General features: G+C 40.2%; 1 protein-coding gene across 2 annotated transcripts in view; it reads left to right on the forward strand.

The window, feature by feature from the left end:
• Positions 1-13,921, forward strand: part of LOC136759167 (b(0,+)-type amino acid transporter 1-like) — a 34,332-nt gene that overhangs the window by 16,485 nt on the left and 3,926 nt on the right. For both annotated transcript variants that reach the window (XM_066714042.1, XM_066714044.1), the window contains exons 2-9: positions 102-243; positions 4,442-4,589; positions 4,978-5,220; positions 6,122-6,247; positions 7,758-7,857; positions 9,875-9,919; positions 10,471-10,594; positions 13,557-13,660. In XM_066714042.1, coding sequence (XP_066570139.1) covers positions 124-243; positions 4,442-4,589; positions 4,978-5,220; positions 6,122-6,247; positions 7,758-7,857; positions 9,875-9,919; positions 10,471-10,594; positions 13,557-13,660 — 1,010 coding nt within the window. In that variant the 5' untranslated portion in view covers positions 102-123. The remainder of the gene's footprint in view (positions 1-101; positions 244-4,441; positions 4,590-4,977; positions 5,221-6,121; positions 6,248-7,757; positions 7,858-9,874; positions 9,920-10,470; positions 10,595-13,556; positions 13,661-13,921) is intronic.

Below are 13,921 nucleotides of genomic sequence, written 5' to 3' on the forward strand. Positions count from 1 at the left end.
TTGCCACTTCACGTTGCTTCACCTACTGGATTGCTGGAATACAGGACGCTTTATGATCCCTGCTCTTTTGCGAACTATTTTTACCTCCGTCTCTGTCCTAGGGAGTGCTGCTGACAGGAAGCCATGGTGGGGGACGGCACTCGGAAGAGGAAAGGCACTCTAAATTGCAGTGTGGGGCCCTCTGTGGACTCCAGGTCCCTGCACACTGAAGATGCAGTGAAAGCTACAGCACTAAAGAAAGATGTGAGTGGGGTGCAGGATGTGGCAATCAATGTAGCGCCACCTCCCTGGGAATAGTCACACCAGTATGTTTCTCACGATTATTAGAGGGCTGCTGGAGCTCCTGTCTCTTATTTCAGGGGAAATCTTGGAGGTACTTCTGAAAGCTTTTTATAAAGCATTTAGTACTGTACCTACCACTGTCACATAAGATTAAGCTGGCTAGTCTTGACCCTAAAGCTGCATTTTCAGTCTTGGTTTTAGGTTTTAAGACTCCTGGCACCACCTGACTGTAGTTTTGGTTATTTTAGAAGCTACTCCTCTTGCAAGTCTGTTGAGTGAAATAAAAATACTTCAAATTTCAAATATGCGTGGCCTGGGGATGTAGCTTCACCGATGTTATGGGAATGTTACATCACAATAGTTAATCTGTACAGATGTGACCTCACTAATTAAAGCTGTCAACAGGTAGCTAATCACCGAGGCATTGTTAAGAAATGGGGAAATATGTTAATACTTTATCCCTCGAAGGATGTCATACATATCTTTAACTAAAATGAAACACTTCTGGCTAGGGGAGGGGGAACCTTCATACAGATGTTGAATAGCATATGTTTTGGAAATCCCACTGATTCTAGCAGCACAGGATGACCAGCGCAGACCTGCATGGAACTGCAGACATCTGTGCTACACAAACATGACCAGTATTGTCTGCAGAATCCCCACCACCTGCATCTGCATAAGTAACAGAATAATTGCCCACATTTTTTTTCCCAGGTCGATTTGCTATCTCATAATTATCACTCATTATCTTGTTAATTTTAGTATTTATTAATAATTATAGTAATAGTAGCACTAAGGTACAAGTTCTACAATAGTTTAATGCCAGGGAACTATTTATGGAAGTGGGAATAGATACCTAAACTGGTTTCCCTATTGTTTCTCTTTGGTCTATTAACAAGGATGTGATGGATGAAGGATGTTCCAAGGCTTGCTTTCTAATGTTTAAAAGAAAGTCCCCAAAACAATTCCTGCACCCTTTGATAGTAGAAAGAGTCCCTTTTTGAAGTGAAGTAGTTTTATGCAGGGGAGCTATTTCTGGAACTGAGAAAATGTGTATACATTATTATTATTATTATTATTATTTAAGTATAATTTTTAAAAAATTGTGAAGCTGCAAAAGAAGCACGGGACATATCCAGCAAAAAAAAAGCCTGTTAATCTTGGGGCCAAGATAAAATAATAATAATAATAATAATAATAATAATAATAATAATAATAATAATAATAATAATAATAATGATGATGATCATAACAACTAAATGTAAAAATACATAAATGTATTTCATTTGTATTGTCTACATTATTATATTTTCACAGTTTGTGCAGCCACTGTAATGCATTTAATTAAAAACATTTGAATACATCAATTACCTTAATACATTTGATTAAGTAATTAAAATAAAATGCAGTAGTTTGTAGTAAAAGACTACAAGTCAATGGAAAGCTGTATGTACTTTTAGTAATCATAAAGTTCATGCACTTAAATGTGCTTTTTGATATATATTTAAATTAACTAAACTGTTGGAAAAAATCTTTTACTTTTTACTTCTCTGGGGGCCAGGACTAAAAGTCTAAATGTAATGCCCAGAATGCATCACTCTGTCGATGTGTTTACATGGGGTGCGACACAGCAGACTTTAGTCATTATGCACAGAATTTAGTGGAAACTCTGAGCATTCATATTCAGATTCTGAAAAACAGACTACAACTGCTGTGGGTAACTGTAGGATTTAATAAAAGGCTGTTTGGAGTCATTGTAGGACATAAAGAAGTATTTGATGTAAATCAAAAGTGACAGTAAGTGACCAGGTTTTATTTACTGAATTGAATATGTACTGTATCTGTTATTTATGATTTATCAATAACTCTACTGGGGTTTTATTTATGTTATTTCTAAGTGAATACTGTATCTGTAATGTATTATTTATTATAGCGCTATTTGTTTTTAGTGCATCTTATTATTATTATTATTACTATTATTATTTATTTTTTTATTTTTATTTTTTTATTTTTATTATTATTATTTTTTTTATTATTTTTTTTATTTTTTGGCAGACGCCCTTATCCAGGGGGCGACTTACAACATAAGTGCAAACAAAGTGCAAAAATACAGTAAAATACAAGGCATCAATCATTACAAATTCAATTTAGCTAAAACATAGCAATTCAAAATAATACATTTTACAAATTCCAATTTACAATGTACACAAGTAAATTTACACAAGGTCATTCCACCATTTAGGGGCCAGGGATGAGAAGGAGCGGCTCTGGAGGAAGGATAGTGGAGAGGAGGTAGAGTTAGTCTTCTGGCACTGGAGGAACACAGTGGTCTGGAGGGGATGTATAGAGAGATGAGTGACTGAGGGTAGCTAGGTGCAGTGTGGTCGAGACAGCGGTAGGTGAGGGTCAATGTCTTGAACTGAATGCGTGCCGGTATCGGGAGCCAGTGGAGGGAGCAGAGCAGTGGAGTAGCGTGTGCGAATCGTGGCAGAGAGAATACCAGACGAGCCGCAGAGCTCTGGATGAGCTGGAGCGGCGGGTAGTAGATGCGGGCAGGCCGGCCAGGAGGGAGCTGCAGTAGTCCAGGCGGGAGAGGACCAGTGACTGGACGAGCAGCTGAGTTGAGTAGTCGGTGAGGAAGGGACGGATCCGGCGTATGTTGCTCAGGAAGAATCTACAGGTGCGTGTCAGCGTGGTGATGTGCTGGGTGTAGGAGAGCGCAGGATCGAGGGTGACTCCTAGATTTTTAGTGGAAGAAGAAGGAGAGTGTGGTGGATTCCAAGGGGATCGAGATGGGGAGGTCAGCAGAAGGTGAGGAAGAGTGGGGGAAAAAAGAGGAGATCCGATTTGGAGAGGTTGAGCTTGAGATGGTGTGAGTGCATCCAGGCAGAAATAGCAGACAAGCGGGAAGAGATGCAAGAGGGGATGAGAGGGTCAGAAGAGGGAAAAGACAGGAAGATCTGGGCATCATCAGTGTAGAAGTGGTAGGAGAAACCATTTCACTTGGTAGGGCCGATCACTGAGGTAGGAGGAGAACCAGGTGAGAGCAGTCCCAGAGATTCCAAGGTCAGTGAGGCAGGAGAGGAGTATGGAGTGATCAACGGTGTCAAATGCTGCGGAGAGGTCAAGGAGGATGAGGATGGAGTAGAGGGAGGCTGCCTGAGCACAGCTGAGGGAGTCAGTGACTGCCAGGAGAGCCGTCTCGGTGGAGTGAGCTGTGCGGAAGCCAGATTGCAGAGGATCAGGGAGTGAGTGCTGGGACAGAAAGTCAGAGAGCTCACAGTGGACCGCCTGCTCGAGAGTCTTTGAGAGGAAGGGGAGTAGGGAGACAGGGCGGTAGTTCTGAGGAGAGGTGGCATCAAGGGTTGGTGTCTTGAGCAGTGGGATGACAGCAGCTTGTTTAAATGCAGAGGGGAAACAGCCAGAGAGGAGATGAAGGGGAGAAGGTCAGGAGCTGTTGCTTGCAAGAGGCGAGAAGGGAGAGGGTCCAGGGCACACGTTGTGGGTTTATGACGTAGAAGGAGAGCAGAAACTTCAGCATCTGAGAGAGGCGAGAATGAAGAAAAGGAAGCTTGATCGGTGAGAGGTTTCGGTGTGATGGGAGATGAGGGTGGAGTATTGAAGAGCCTGCAGATGTCTGCAATCTTGGACACCGGCTAATTTAAGCTGTATTAGACAATAAACTCACAAGGCTGGTCAGGATGGCCCTTCCTCCCACGCAGGACTGCTAATAGCACAATTAATGGCCGCTTAATATCTGAATACAGACAAAGACAGTACCAGATACACGCAGTTACACTAAACAATAGCTTGTAGTAATGTTAAACAAATGCTAAATAATCACAGCCTACACAGTGTAACGCTTCTGATTGCAGACAGGGCATATCTTATGACATATCTTATGATATATTGTGGCCTTAACTGGTATAAGTAGTTATTTCTAACAGACAACAGCAATTGTCCGTGACTTACTGTGCGTGATGACTTGTTGGTGATGAATTGTCGTAGACCTGAAGAACACACTTGAGTCACCAAATTATGAAAGAGATGGACGGCTGCACAGGACAGCAGTAGCCCCTTTGGTCATTGAGGTGAGGAATGAGCTGCTGTGTACTAGCCTGTGTGTCTGTGTGTGTGATGTGTCCCATTTCTGTGCCAGGTGGGGCTGATCAGCGGAATCTGTCTGATTGTGGGCACGATGATCGGCTCGGGCATTTTCATCTCTCCCAAGGCAGTGCTGGACTACACTGGAGCTGTGGGGCCCTGCTTGTGTGTGTGGGCAGCCTGTGGGGTCATATCCACTCTCGGTAAGGCCAGGGGTGGTAACACTAAACCAAGGCCTTAGACACAGCATCTTTTCAGTTCAATTACATCTGCAAGCAAGATGGGGCTCAGGTGCCAATCCAAGAGGAATCATTTATGATATACATATACAGCTCTACCAGTAATCTGGTTTAGTTTTTAAAATGTGTCTTACCACTAATGACTAAAAACTACTATAAAACCCCATGTATGTATGTACTACCCCAGACTGCTCAGGTATATTAATAAGTCATGTTCTTGGCTGAATTCCAAGAAGGAAACTGTTTTTGCATTGGTACCAAGCAAAAGAGACTCATCAGAAGACATAGCAGTCTTACACCCCTACTAATGAGTCAGCCCACTGTGTATGTATGTGTGTGTGTGTGTCCTCAGGTGCACTGTGCTACGCTGAGCTGGGCACAATGATAACTAAGTCTGGTGGAGAGTACCCCTACCTGATGGCAGCCTTTGGGTCCATCCCGGCCTACCTGTACTCTTGGACTACCATCATGGTCCTGAAGCCCTCCTCCTTCGCTATCATCTCTCTCAGCTTTGCCAAGTATGCTGCCACCCCTTTCTACCCAGGATGCACCCCCCCTGATGTGGTCACCAAGTGTCTGGCTGCTGCTGCCATCCGTGAGTAGAACATAAGAACATAAGAAAGTTTACAAACGACAGGAGGCCATTTGACCTATCATGCTCGTTTGGTGTCCATTAATAACCATGTGATCCAAGGATACTATCTACGCTATTTTTAAATGTTTCCAAATTTTCAGCTTCAACCACATCGCTGGGTAGTTTGTTCCAGATTGTGACAACTCTCTGTGTAAAGAAGTGTCTCCTGTATTCTGTCTTGAATGCCTTGAAGCCCAATTTCCATGTGTGTCCCCGGGTGCGTGTGTCCCTGCTGATCTGGAAAAGCTCCTCTGGTTTGATGTGGTTGATGCCTTTCATGATTTTGAAGACTTGAATCAAGTCCCCATGTAGTCTCCTCTGTTCCAGGGTGAAAAGATTCAGTTCCCTCAGTCTCTCAATAGGACATTCCCTTCAGACCTGGAATAAGTCTGGTTGCTCTCCTCTGAACTGCCTCTAGAGCAGCGATATCTTTCTTGAAGTGTGAAGCCCAGAACTGTACACAGTATCCAGATGAGGTCTAACTAGTGCATTGTACAGTCTGAACATTACTGCCCTTGTTCTCAATTCTACACTTTTGACAATATACCCTAACATCCTGTTTGCCTTTTTTATTGCTTCCCCACATTGCTTGGATGGAGAAAGTGAGGAGTCCACATAGACTCCTAGGTCTTTCTCATACGTTACTTCTTCTAGTTCTATTCCTCCCATAGTGTAATTATAGTGGACATCATAACCTGCATGTAATACCTTTCACTTGTCCATATTGAATTTCATCTGCCTACAACTGAATATTATCTAAGTCCCTTTGAATAACCTGTGCTGCCAAGATTGTATCTGCTGAGCCACCTATTTTAGTATCATCTGCAAATTTGACATTCATGGTCTGCTCTTTTTCCCTCAGTGCTGATTTGCCTATTGAATTGCCTCAGCGTCAAGCTGGCTACCTACGTACAGAACATCTTCACAGCCGCCAAGCTCCTGATCATCCTGGTCATTGTGGTGGCTGGGATGGTCCTTCTTGCTCAAGGTGGGCCAGTAGGGAAGCATTTGTTGGGAAGAACACAGAGTCAGATATTCTGAGCTTGGAGGTTATGAATAAAGAATCTTTTAGTTTATAAAACCAGTTATTGTTTGAATACTGAACGATCCATAGCAATGGAGCATTGCCACCCTATTACTATTATAATTACAATAATGGAGTAATCTCCAGCACAGACTACTCACACTGCCCTTATAGATTAACATCTAAACAAGGGAAGATCTATACTTTAAAAATATATTTTCAATCTAGATCTATGCCTGATGCGTTTTATAAAAGTGCATTTATTTGTAACATTAAAAAGGAATCTAATACATAACTTCAACAGTTGTATTGACACCCCATCTTCTCTACACACACACACTCGGTATCTGTTTTTAAAGTCCTCTTGCTAGCAGCTCTTTGTTTATGAGCTTCCTTCAAAACATCCAAAAGCACAACAGTTGAAATGTGCACACATTCTAAATGGGGAAATGGACAATACTTTTGTGAAGAGTATTCTACACATCTCACTCATGTTCCTATTCCAACATAAGTGATTGTCCTAGTGTGAATGCCTTTATTGATCTGAAATACATTAAACAAGATATCACTTCTATAGTTAGCCTGTTTGTTAATATACAGTTAGGTCCATAAATACAGTGGTGCAATTGTCATCATTTTGGCTTGAAATAAACAAGATGTGCTTTAAATGTAGACTTTCATCTTTAATTTGAGGGTAGTTACAGACAAATTGGGTGAACAGTGTAGGAATTACAACCACTTTTATATGTGTTCCCCCCAATTTTAGGGGCTTAAAAATATTTGGACAAACTAACATAATCATGAATTAAATTGTGAGTTTCAATGTTTGGTTGCAAATCCTCTTGATTGTTGACTTTGACACAGATACGCCTACCTCCTGGAAGGTGTTCTTGATCTGGCTAACTGTTGTGAAGGGGTTTTTCTTCACCAGGGAAAGAATTCTTCTGTCATCCACCACAGTTGTTATCCGTGGTCTTCCGGGCCTTTTGGTGTTCCTGAGCTCACCAGTGCGTTCTTTCTTTTTAAGAATGTACCAAATAGTTGATTTGGCCACACCTAATGTTTTTGCCCTCTCTGATTGTTTTTTTTTTCATTTCTAAGCCACAACTGAAGGCAAAACGCCCCAAGAACAAGCAGGAACTAAAGACAGCTGCAGTACAGGCCTGGCAGAGCAACACCAGGGAAGAAACCCAGCATCTGGTGATGTCTATGGGCTCCAGACTTCAGGCAGTCATTGACTGCAGAGGATTTACAACCAAGTATTGAAACTCACAATTTAATTCATGATTATTTCAGTTTGTCCAAATACTTTTGAGCTCTTAAAATTGGGGGGATCACATATCCTCAAATTAAAGGTGAAAGTCTACACTTAACGAACATCAAATCCATTGTGGTGCTGTCCAGAGCCAAAATGATGACAATTGTGTCACTGTCCAAATATTTATGGACCTAACTGTACACATGTTTTTTCCAGGCAAAACACAGAATATTTCAAACTCCTTTGATGGTGCACAAACGTCTTTTGGGGCAATAGGCCTGGCCTTTTACAGTGGTCTTTGGGCATATGACGGATGGTGAGTTAACTTTTCTCTTTTTATTAATTCTTAAAAATTAACTTAGTTGTGACCGGGGTTGGGGAGTAAGGGAATACAAGTAGCGGCGTTACATTATCAGATTACAGAATTTTGATACTTGTATTCCAGTTACATTTACTCCTGTCAGGTGAGTATTCTGATTACTGAATACTTCTAGATCACTTACATGAAAGTGTACAAGTGTAAGGAAATTGCACAAATCTGAAGGGACCCACATGTAGTATTTTTGCAACATAGTTTTTATTTTCATGTCTCTGGCCAACGAGCGGCTGATTCGGCGCCATTGTACAACAGGCAGCAGAATGGAAGTAACACACAGTTCTACCACGGTGTGCCAACATAAATTAGGTTTCTACAACGTTGTGGCAACATTGTGTGTTAACAGGGATTTAACTTGTTGAAGTACAGGCAATTGTTCACTTTCAAAAATGGAAGTGCAAAATGTGTCCACCACAGGACAATGTATGGTCTCTAAAGGACTCAACTTCAAATAAAAAAAAAAAAAACATCTGGATGTAAGATTTTATTTTTTTAATGTGTGCAGCCTTAATAGAATTATACTTGACATGCGAGTAGAAAATACACATTTTAATAAAAATGATAATAAATACGATTTAATAATTACATACTTTTATGAAAGCATAATAAGCAAAACGGCAACACAGACATAGTATAACCAAAAGCGTTATCAATAGTTTGCATTTGCAGTAATACTTTTTCCTATCCAAATTTAAGAAAAATCAACGTAAATTCCAAATAGGTCCTGTGCATCCAAGCTGGTTCTGTGATCTTAACAATAAAATACTTAATATAATACCAAAATAACAACATACAATGTGTTAATAGTCTAAAACAAAATAAATCACATAAACTGAATAAACTCATCCTAGTGCCGTGCTGTGCTGTGCTCTTCTTTAACGCACAGTTCAGTGGATCCTCACATGTCAAAACTTTAAACTTTTACAAACCGATAAATATCACTTAAAAGAAGGTAAGACATCAATAATGTGTTAATTGCAGAAACAAGATGCATAACATTAATTGATGCTTAAAAAATACCGCCTTAATTGCATTGATTTCAATGTGTGTTTTCGGTGCTGGGTGATTTGAAACTTGTGACTGCGTTTCTCATGGATAGCAAAATGCAATGCATTTAAATCCCCTTTGTTATAGCAAGTTGCTTGATCCGTGTATCTTCACAGATAGAACAAAATAAACTGTAGACTTTGTAAACATTTAACGTAGTTACAATTTAGAGAAGATACCTGTTTAAGTTTTCAAGAAAATGCATTTCACATATCACTGATTAGCAGAAAACAAACCATGCACCTGCATTAAAATGACAGTGAATGACATACACCTTTGACATTAACGCATTAGTGATATGTCTGATTTATGTTGATTTGTAAAAATGTAAAGGATATCAAAATGCAGTTTCACTTGTTTCAATATGCATACACTACAAAATGCAGAGTACAATATTCAAGAAAATGAAACATGCACATCGTAATTACCATTTTAATTGTCTGTACTGTGGATAAAAATAAACAATTTCAATACGTCATCCATATTAGAATGTGTAGTAAATTTTGTTTCACTTCTTGAATTCAGCTGCTTTTGTTTTTTTAATAAAGGGAAAAAAGTATTCCAAAAGTAATCTAAAAGTATTCTGATTACGTTACTGACTTGGAGTGATGTATTGGATTAGGTTACAGATTATTTTCAAAACAAGGTAATCAGTATTCTGTACCGGAATACTTTTTAAAAGTAACCCTCCCAACCCTGGTTGACAGAAACAGACTCTAGCAAAAACATATCCAGCATGATTGAGTGTCATTCAGTGAGCATTCTCACTTCATCTTAACTTAAACTTAAACACTACTTTGCTACTGGAAAATCAAACAGCTCTGGTCGAGTTTTCTAAGCTTTAAATCTCTTATTTTCCTCAGTACAATATGATGGAGTATGGTGTCATACCTCTGTTTCTGTATTTCAGGAATCAACTCAATTGCATCACAGAGGAGCTACAGAACCCACACAGGTGGGGTTCACCTTAAAACACAAGACGCACCAGAAAGGTTACAAGAGGGAAACAACTTTAGGGCACAACCTCATCCAGATGTTGCATCTATTTGCTAATGTAGAAGTGTCTTATTTTGGTTCTCAGGTTGTCGCTTGGTTGTTCAGAAAGCTCATGAAATGTGACATCAGGGGCCTGGCCTGGCCTGGTTCCTGTTTAATCAATTCTTGTCTGATTTTTAATTCCTACTGGAAACAGCAGCTCCAAAAAGTCTGTATGCAGCTGTAACTCCATTTCTACAATATATCCAGTGATACAGATAATGATTAAACATTGGTAGCCATTCAAGTTGAGTTTGAATGTGTCTCATCACAAATTAAAGAGAAAAGGACAGGAACATGCCTCCTTCCCATCCTTTTCATTTTGAGACCTGATAGCTTCTTATTTAATCAAAGTTTTCTTTTTATTTTTATCACTTGGTTTCAGAGTGAGTTGAACCTCTTCTGTAGTTTTAATCTATACACCAGTGGTGTACAACTCTGCTCTTGAAGTTTTATGATTTCTTTTTGTAGAAACCTCCCTCTGGCCATTATCATCGCGATTCCCTTGGTGACAGTGTGCTACATCCTGGTTAATATTGCCTACTTCACTGTGATGACCCCCACTGAACTCCTGCAGTCTGAGGCAGTCGCCGTGGTAAGGAACGAGAGCTTTACACATGACTCTGGAAACAACATTAATATTCCCCCCATGCCTGTGGTATTACATTTTCCTGCCTAGATTGTTTAAAAAGTGAGAAATAATGCTTTTAAAAACTGCTATATGAAACCAGCTTCATAGAGTGTATAAAGCATCCAAATAAAAATGTAAGCATTGCCAAGCACTCACTCACTACTTTAACATATTTATATAAATTATGAGCTGGTTTCATAGTTGCAGATTAACAGTGACATTGGACTAGCCATGGTTTATTGAGGTATGTAGGTGTGTAAAACCAGCCATGGATCATTCAGTCCAGACTTTAGCAAATATTGCCTTCAGTGCATCACTTATGTGTACAGTGAGGGAAAAAAGTATTTGATCCCCTGCTGATTTTGTACATTTGCCCATTGACAAAGAAATTATCAGTCTATAATTATAATGGTAGGTGTATTTTAACAGGGAGAGACAGAATAACAACAAAAAAATCCTGAAAAACGCATTTCAAAAAAGTTAAATTGATTTGCATGTTAATGAGGGAAATAAGTATTTGATCCCCTATCAATCAGCAAGATTTCTGGCTCCCAGGTGTCTTTTATACAGGTAACGAGCTGAGATTAGGAGCACTCTCTTAAAGGGGGTGCTCCTAATCTCAGCTCGTTACCTGTATAAAAGACACCTGTCCACAGAAGCAATCAATCAATCAGATTCCAAACTCTCCACCATGGCCAAGACCAAAGAGCAGTCCAAGGATGTCAGGGACAAGATTGTAGACCTACACAAGGCTGGAATGATGAGAAGGTGAAGGTGACAACAGTTGGTGTGATTATTCGCAAATGGAAGAAACACAAAATAACTGTCAGTCTCCTTCGGTCTGGGGCTCCATGCAAGATCTCACCTCGTGGAGTTTCAATGATCATGAGAACGGTGAGGAATCAGCCCAGAACTACACGGGAGGATCTTGTTAATGATCTCAAGGCAGCTGGGACCATAGTCACCAAGAAAACAATTCATAACACACTATGCCATGAAGGACTGAAATCCTGCAGCGCCCGCAAGGTCCCCCTGCTCAAGAAAGCACATGTACAGGCCTGTCTGAAGTTTGCCAATGAACATCTGAATGATTCAGAGGAGAACTGGGTGAAAGTGTTGTGGTCAGATGAGACCAAAATCGAGCTCTTTGGCATCAACTCAACTCGCCGTGTTTGGAGGAGGAGGAGGAATGACCCCAAGAACACCATCCCCACCGTCAAACATGGAGGTGGAAACATTATGCTTTGGGGGTGTTTTTCTGCAAAGGGGACAGGACAACTGCACCGCATCAAAGGGACGATGGACGGGGCCATGTACCGTCAAATCTTGGGTGAGAACCTCCTTCCCTCAGCCAGGGCATTGAAAATGGGTCGTGGATGGGTATTCCAGCATGACAATGACCCAAAACACACAGCCAAGGCAACAAAGGAGTGGCTCAAGAAGAAGCACATTAAGGTCCTGGAGTGGCCTAGCCAGTCTCCAGACCTTAATCCCATAGAAAATCTGTGGAGGGAGCTGAAGGTTCGAGTTGCCAAACGTCAGCCTCGAAACCATAATGACTTGGAGAGGATCTGCAAAGAGGAGTGGGACAAAATCCCTCCTGAGATGTGTGCAAACCTGGTGGCCAACTACAAGAAACGTCTGACCTCTGTGATTGCCAACAAGGGTTTTGCGACCAAGTACTAAGTCGAAGGGGTCAAATACTTATTTCACTCATTAACATGCAAATCAATTTATAACTTTTTTGAAATGCGTTTTTCTGGATTTTTTTTGTTGTTATTCTGTCTCACTTTTAAAATACACCTACCATTAAAATTATAGACTGATCATTTCTTTGTCAGTGGGCAAACGTACAAAATCAGCAGGGGATTAAATACTTTTTTCCCTCACTGTATGTCTTATGTTAGAATATGTATAGAATCTGTGATCAGCCTTGATAATGTAACCTTAGTTTATTATTCCTTTACAAATTAATAATAATATATTGGTTTATACAATGCATAATATTCATGTGTATGACACATTCTACATGTATATTTCTGCATGAAGAACTTTTAGTGCATAGTGATTTGTAGTACATACAGTATACATGTGTTTTCCCCTAGATACCTAGTTTTGAGTTTTGAGTTTCAGTTGGACAGTTTTGAGAATGAGACAGAGCTCGAAAGAGCAGAAAAACAGTGGCTTAGCCATTAGTGTGGTGTTCTGTGTTGTTGTTTTTTTATACTGCAGCTATAAACAATGCAAGTGGTTGGAACATTGAGTCCTGGGAGAGTCCTTGTTTAGTTACCTAGCACGAAACTTAAGCCTGCTTCCCGAAGAAGTAAAACAATTTGGGTTACAATAATATTGTGCAAACAAATATGATAGGAAGACTAAGAAATAATCAACTTGTGGTTTATTTATTCTTTGGCATTGATGTAATTTTTCTGGATTAGTGTCGGACCCGGGATGGTGGACCTGAGACAGTGGATTTACTCCATCGGTGGACTTTTAACTTATTATCGACTGTTGCATAGAGAGGTGGCAACTGTTCGGCATTTAACTCCCAGAGATTTATTTGGGATGCCTTGTTTTTTCACCTCTGTGCCTAATGGTTTATTTTGTGTACTACACGTAGACACTGACTTGTGAATCATGGGTGCTTGGATCTTGAAAAGCGCTCTGAGATTCCTTTACAAATGGTGCAATATCAAACAATGATTGAATGATTGATTGATTGAAGAACTAACATGGTTAAGTTTCCAGCACTGTTTGTAATATAATTTTGTAGTAAAACAGATGGTAAAGGGGAGTTATAGGTGCTGAGAGGTGTCTTCATCTATTCACACTGAAAAAATAAAGAGCTTTATATATTTGTGTTTTGATGTTAAGAATATGATACCATTGTTTTACCTGCGTCCCTCTCTGATTTCTTATTCCCCAGACATTTGGAGACAGGGTCTTCTATCCTGTGTCTTGGATAGTTCCTCTGTTTGTGGTGTTTTCAACTTTCGGAGCTGCCAATGGAAGCTGCTTCACTGCCGGAAGGTAGCAATCCCAGAGATCACCATTTTCTCAATCGTATTTCACCTGGAAGTGTTTGTGTCACAATCAGGGACAGTGTTTATAGGATCCTATAATGATTACAGGTGGCAGCATCTACTCAGACTCCATTACACCACGTGTCATTTCAGCTCAGGAAATCATATCCTACTGTGACTTGATTGTAAATTGATTACGTTAGATTTGCTATAGGATAGATATTGATACTGTTGAGGGAGGCTTTGGAGGTGGACTAGAAAAAGGTTC

Source organism: Amia ocellicauda, chromosome 9 (genome assembly GCF_036373705.1).
Source record: "Amia ocellicauda isolate fAmiCal2 chromosome 9, fAmiCal2.hap1, whole genome shotgun sequence".
NCBI lineage: Eukaryota > Metazoa > Chordata > Actinopteri > Amiiformes > Amiidae > Amia > Amia ocellicauda.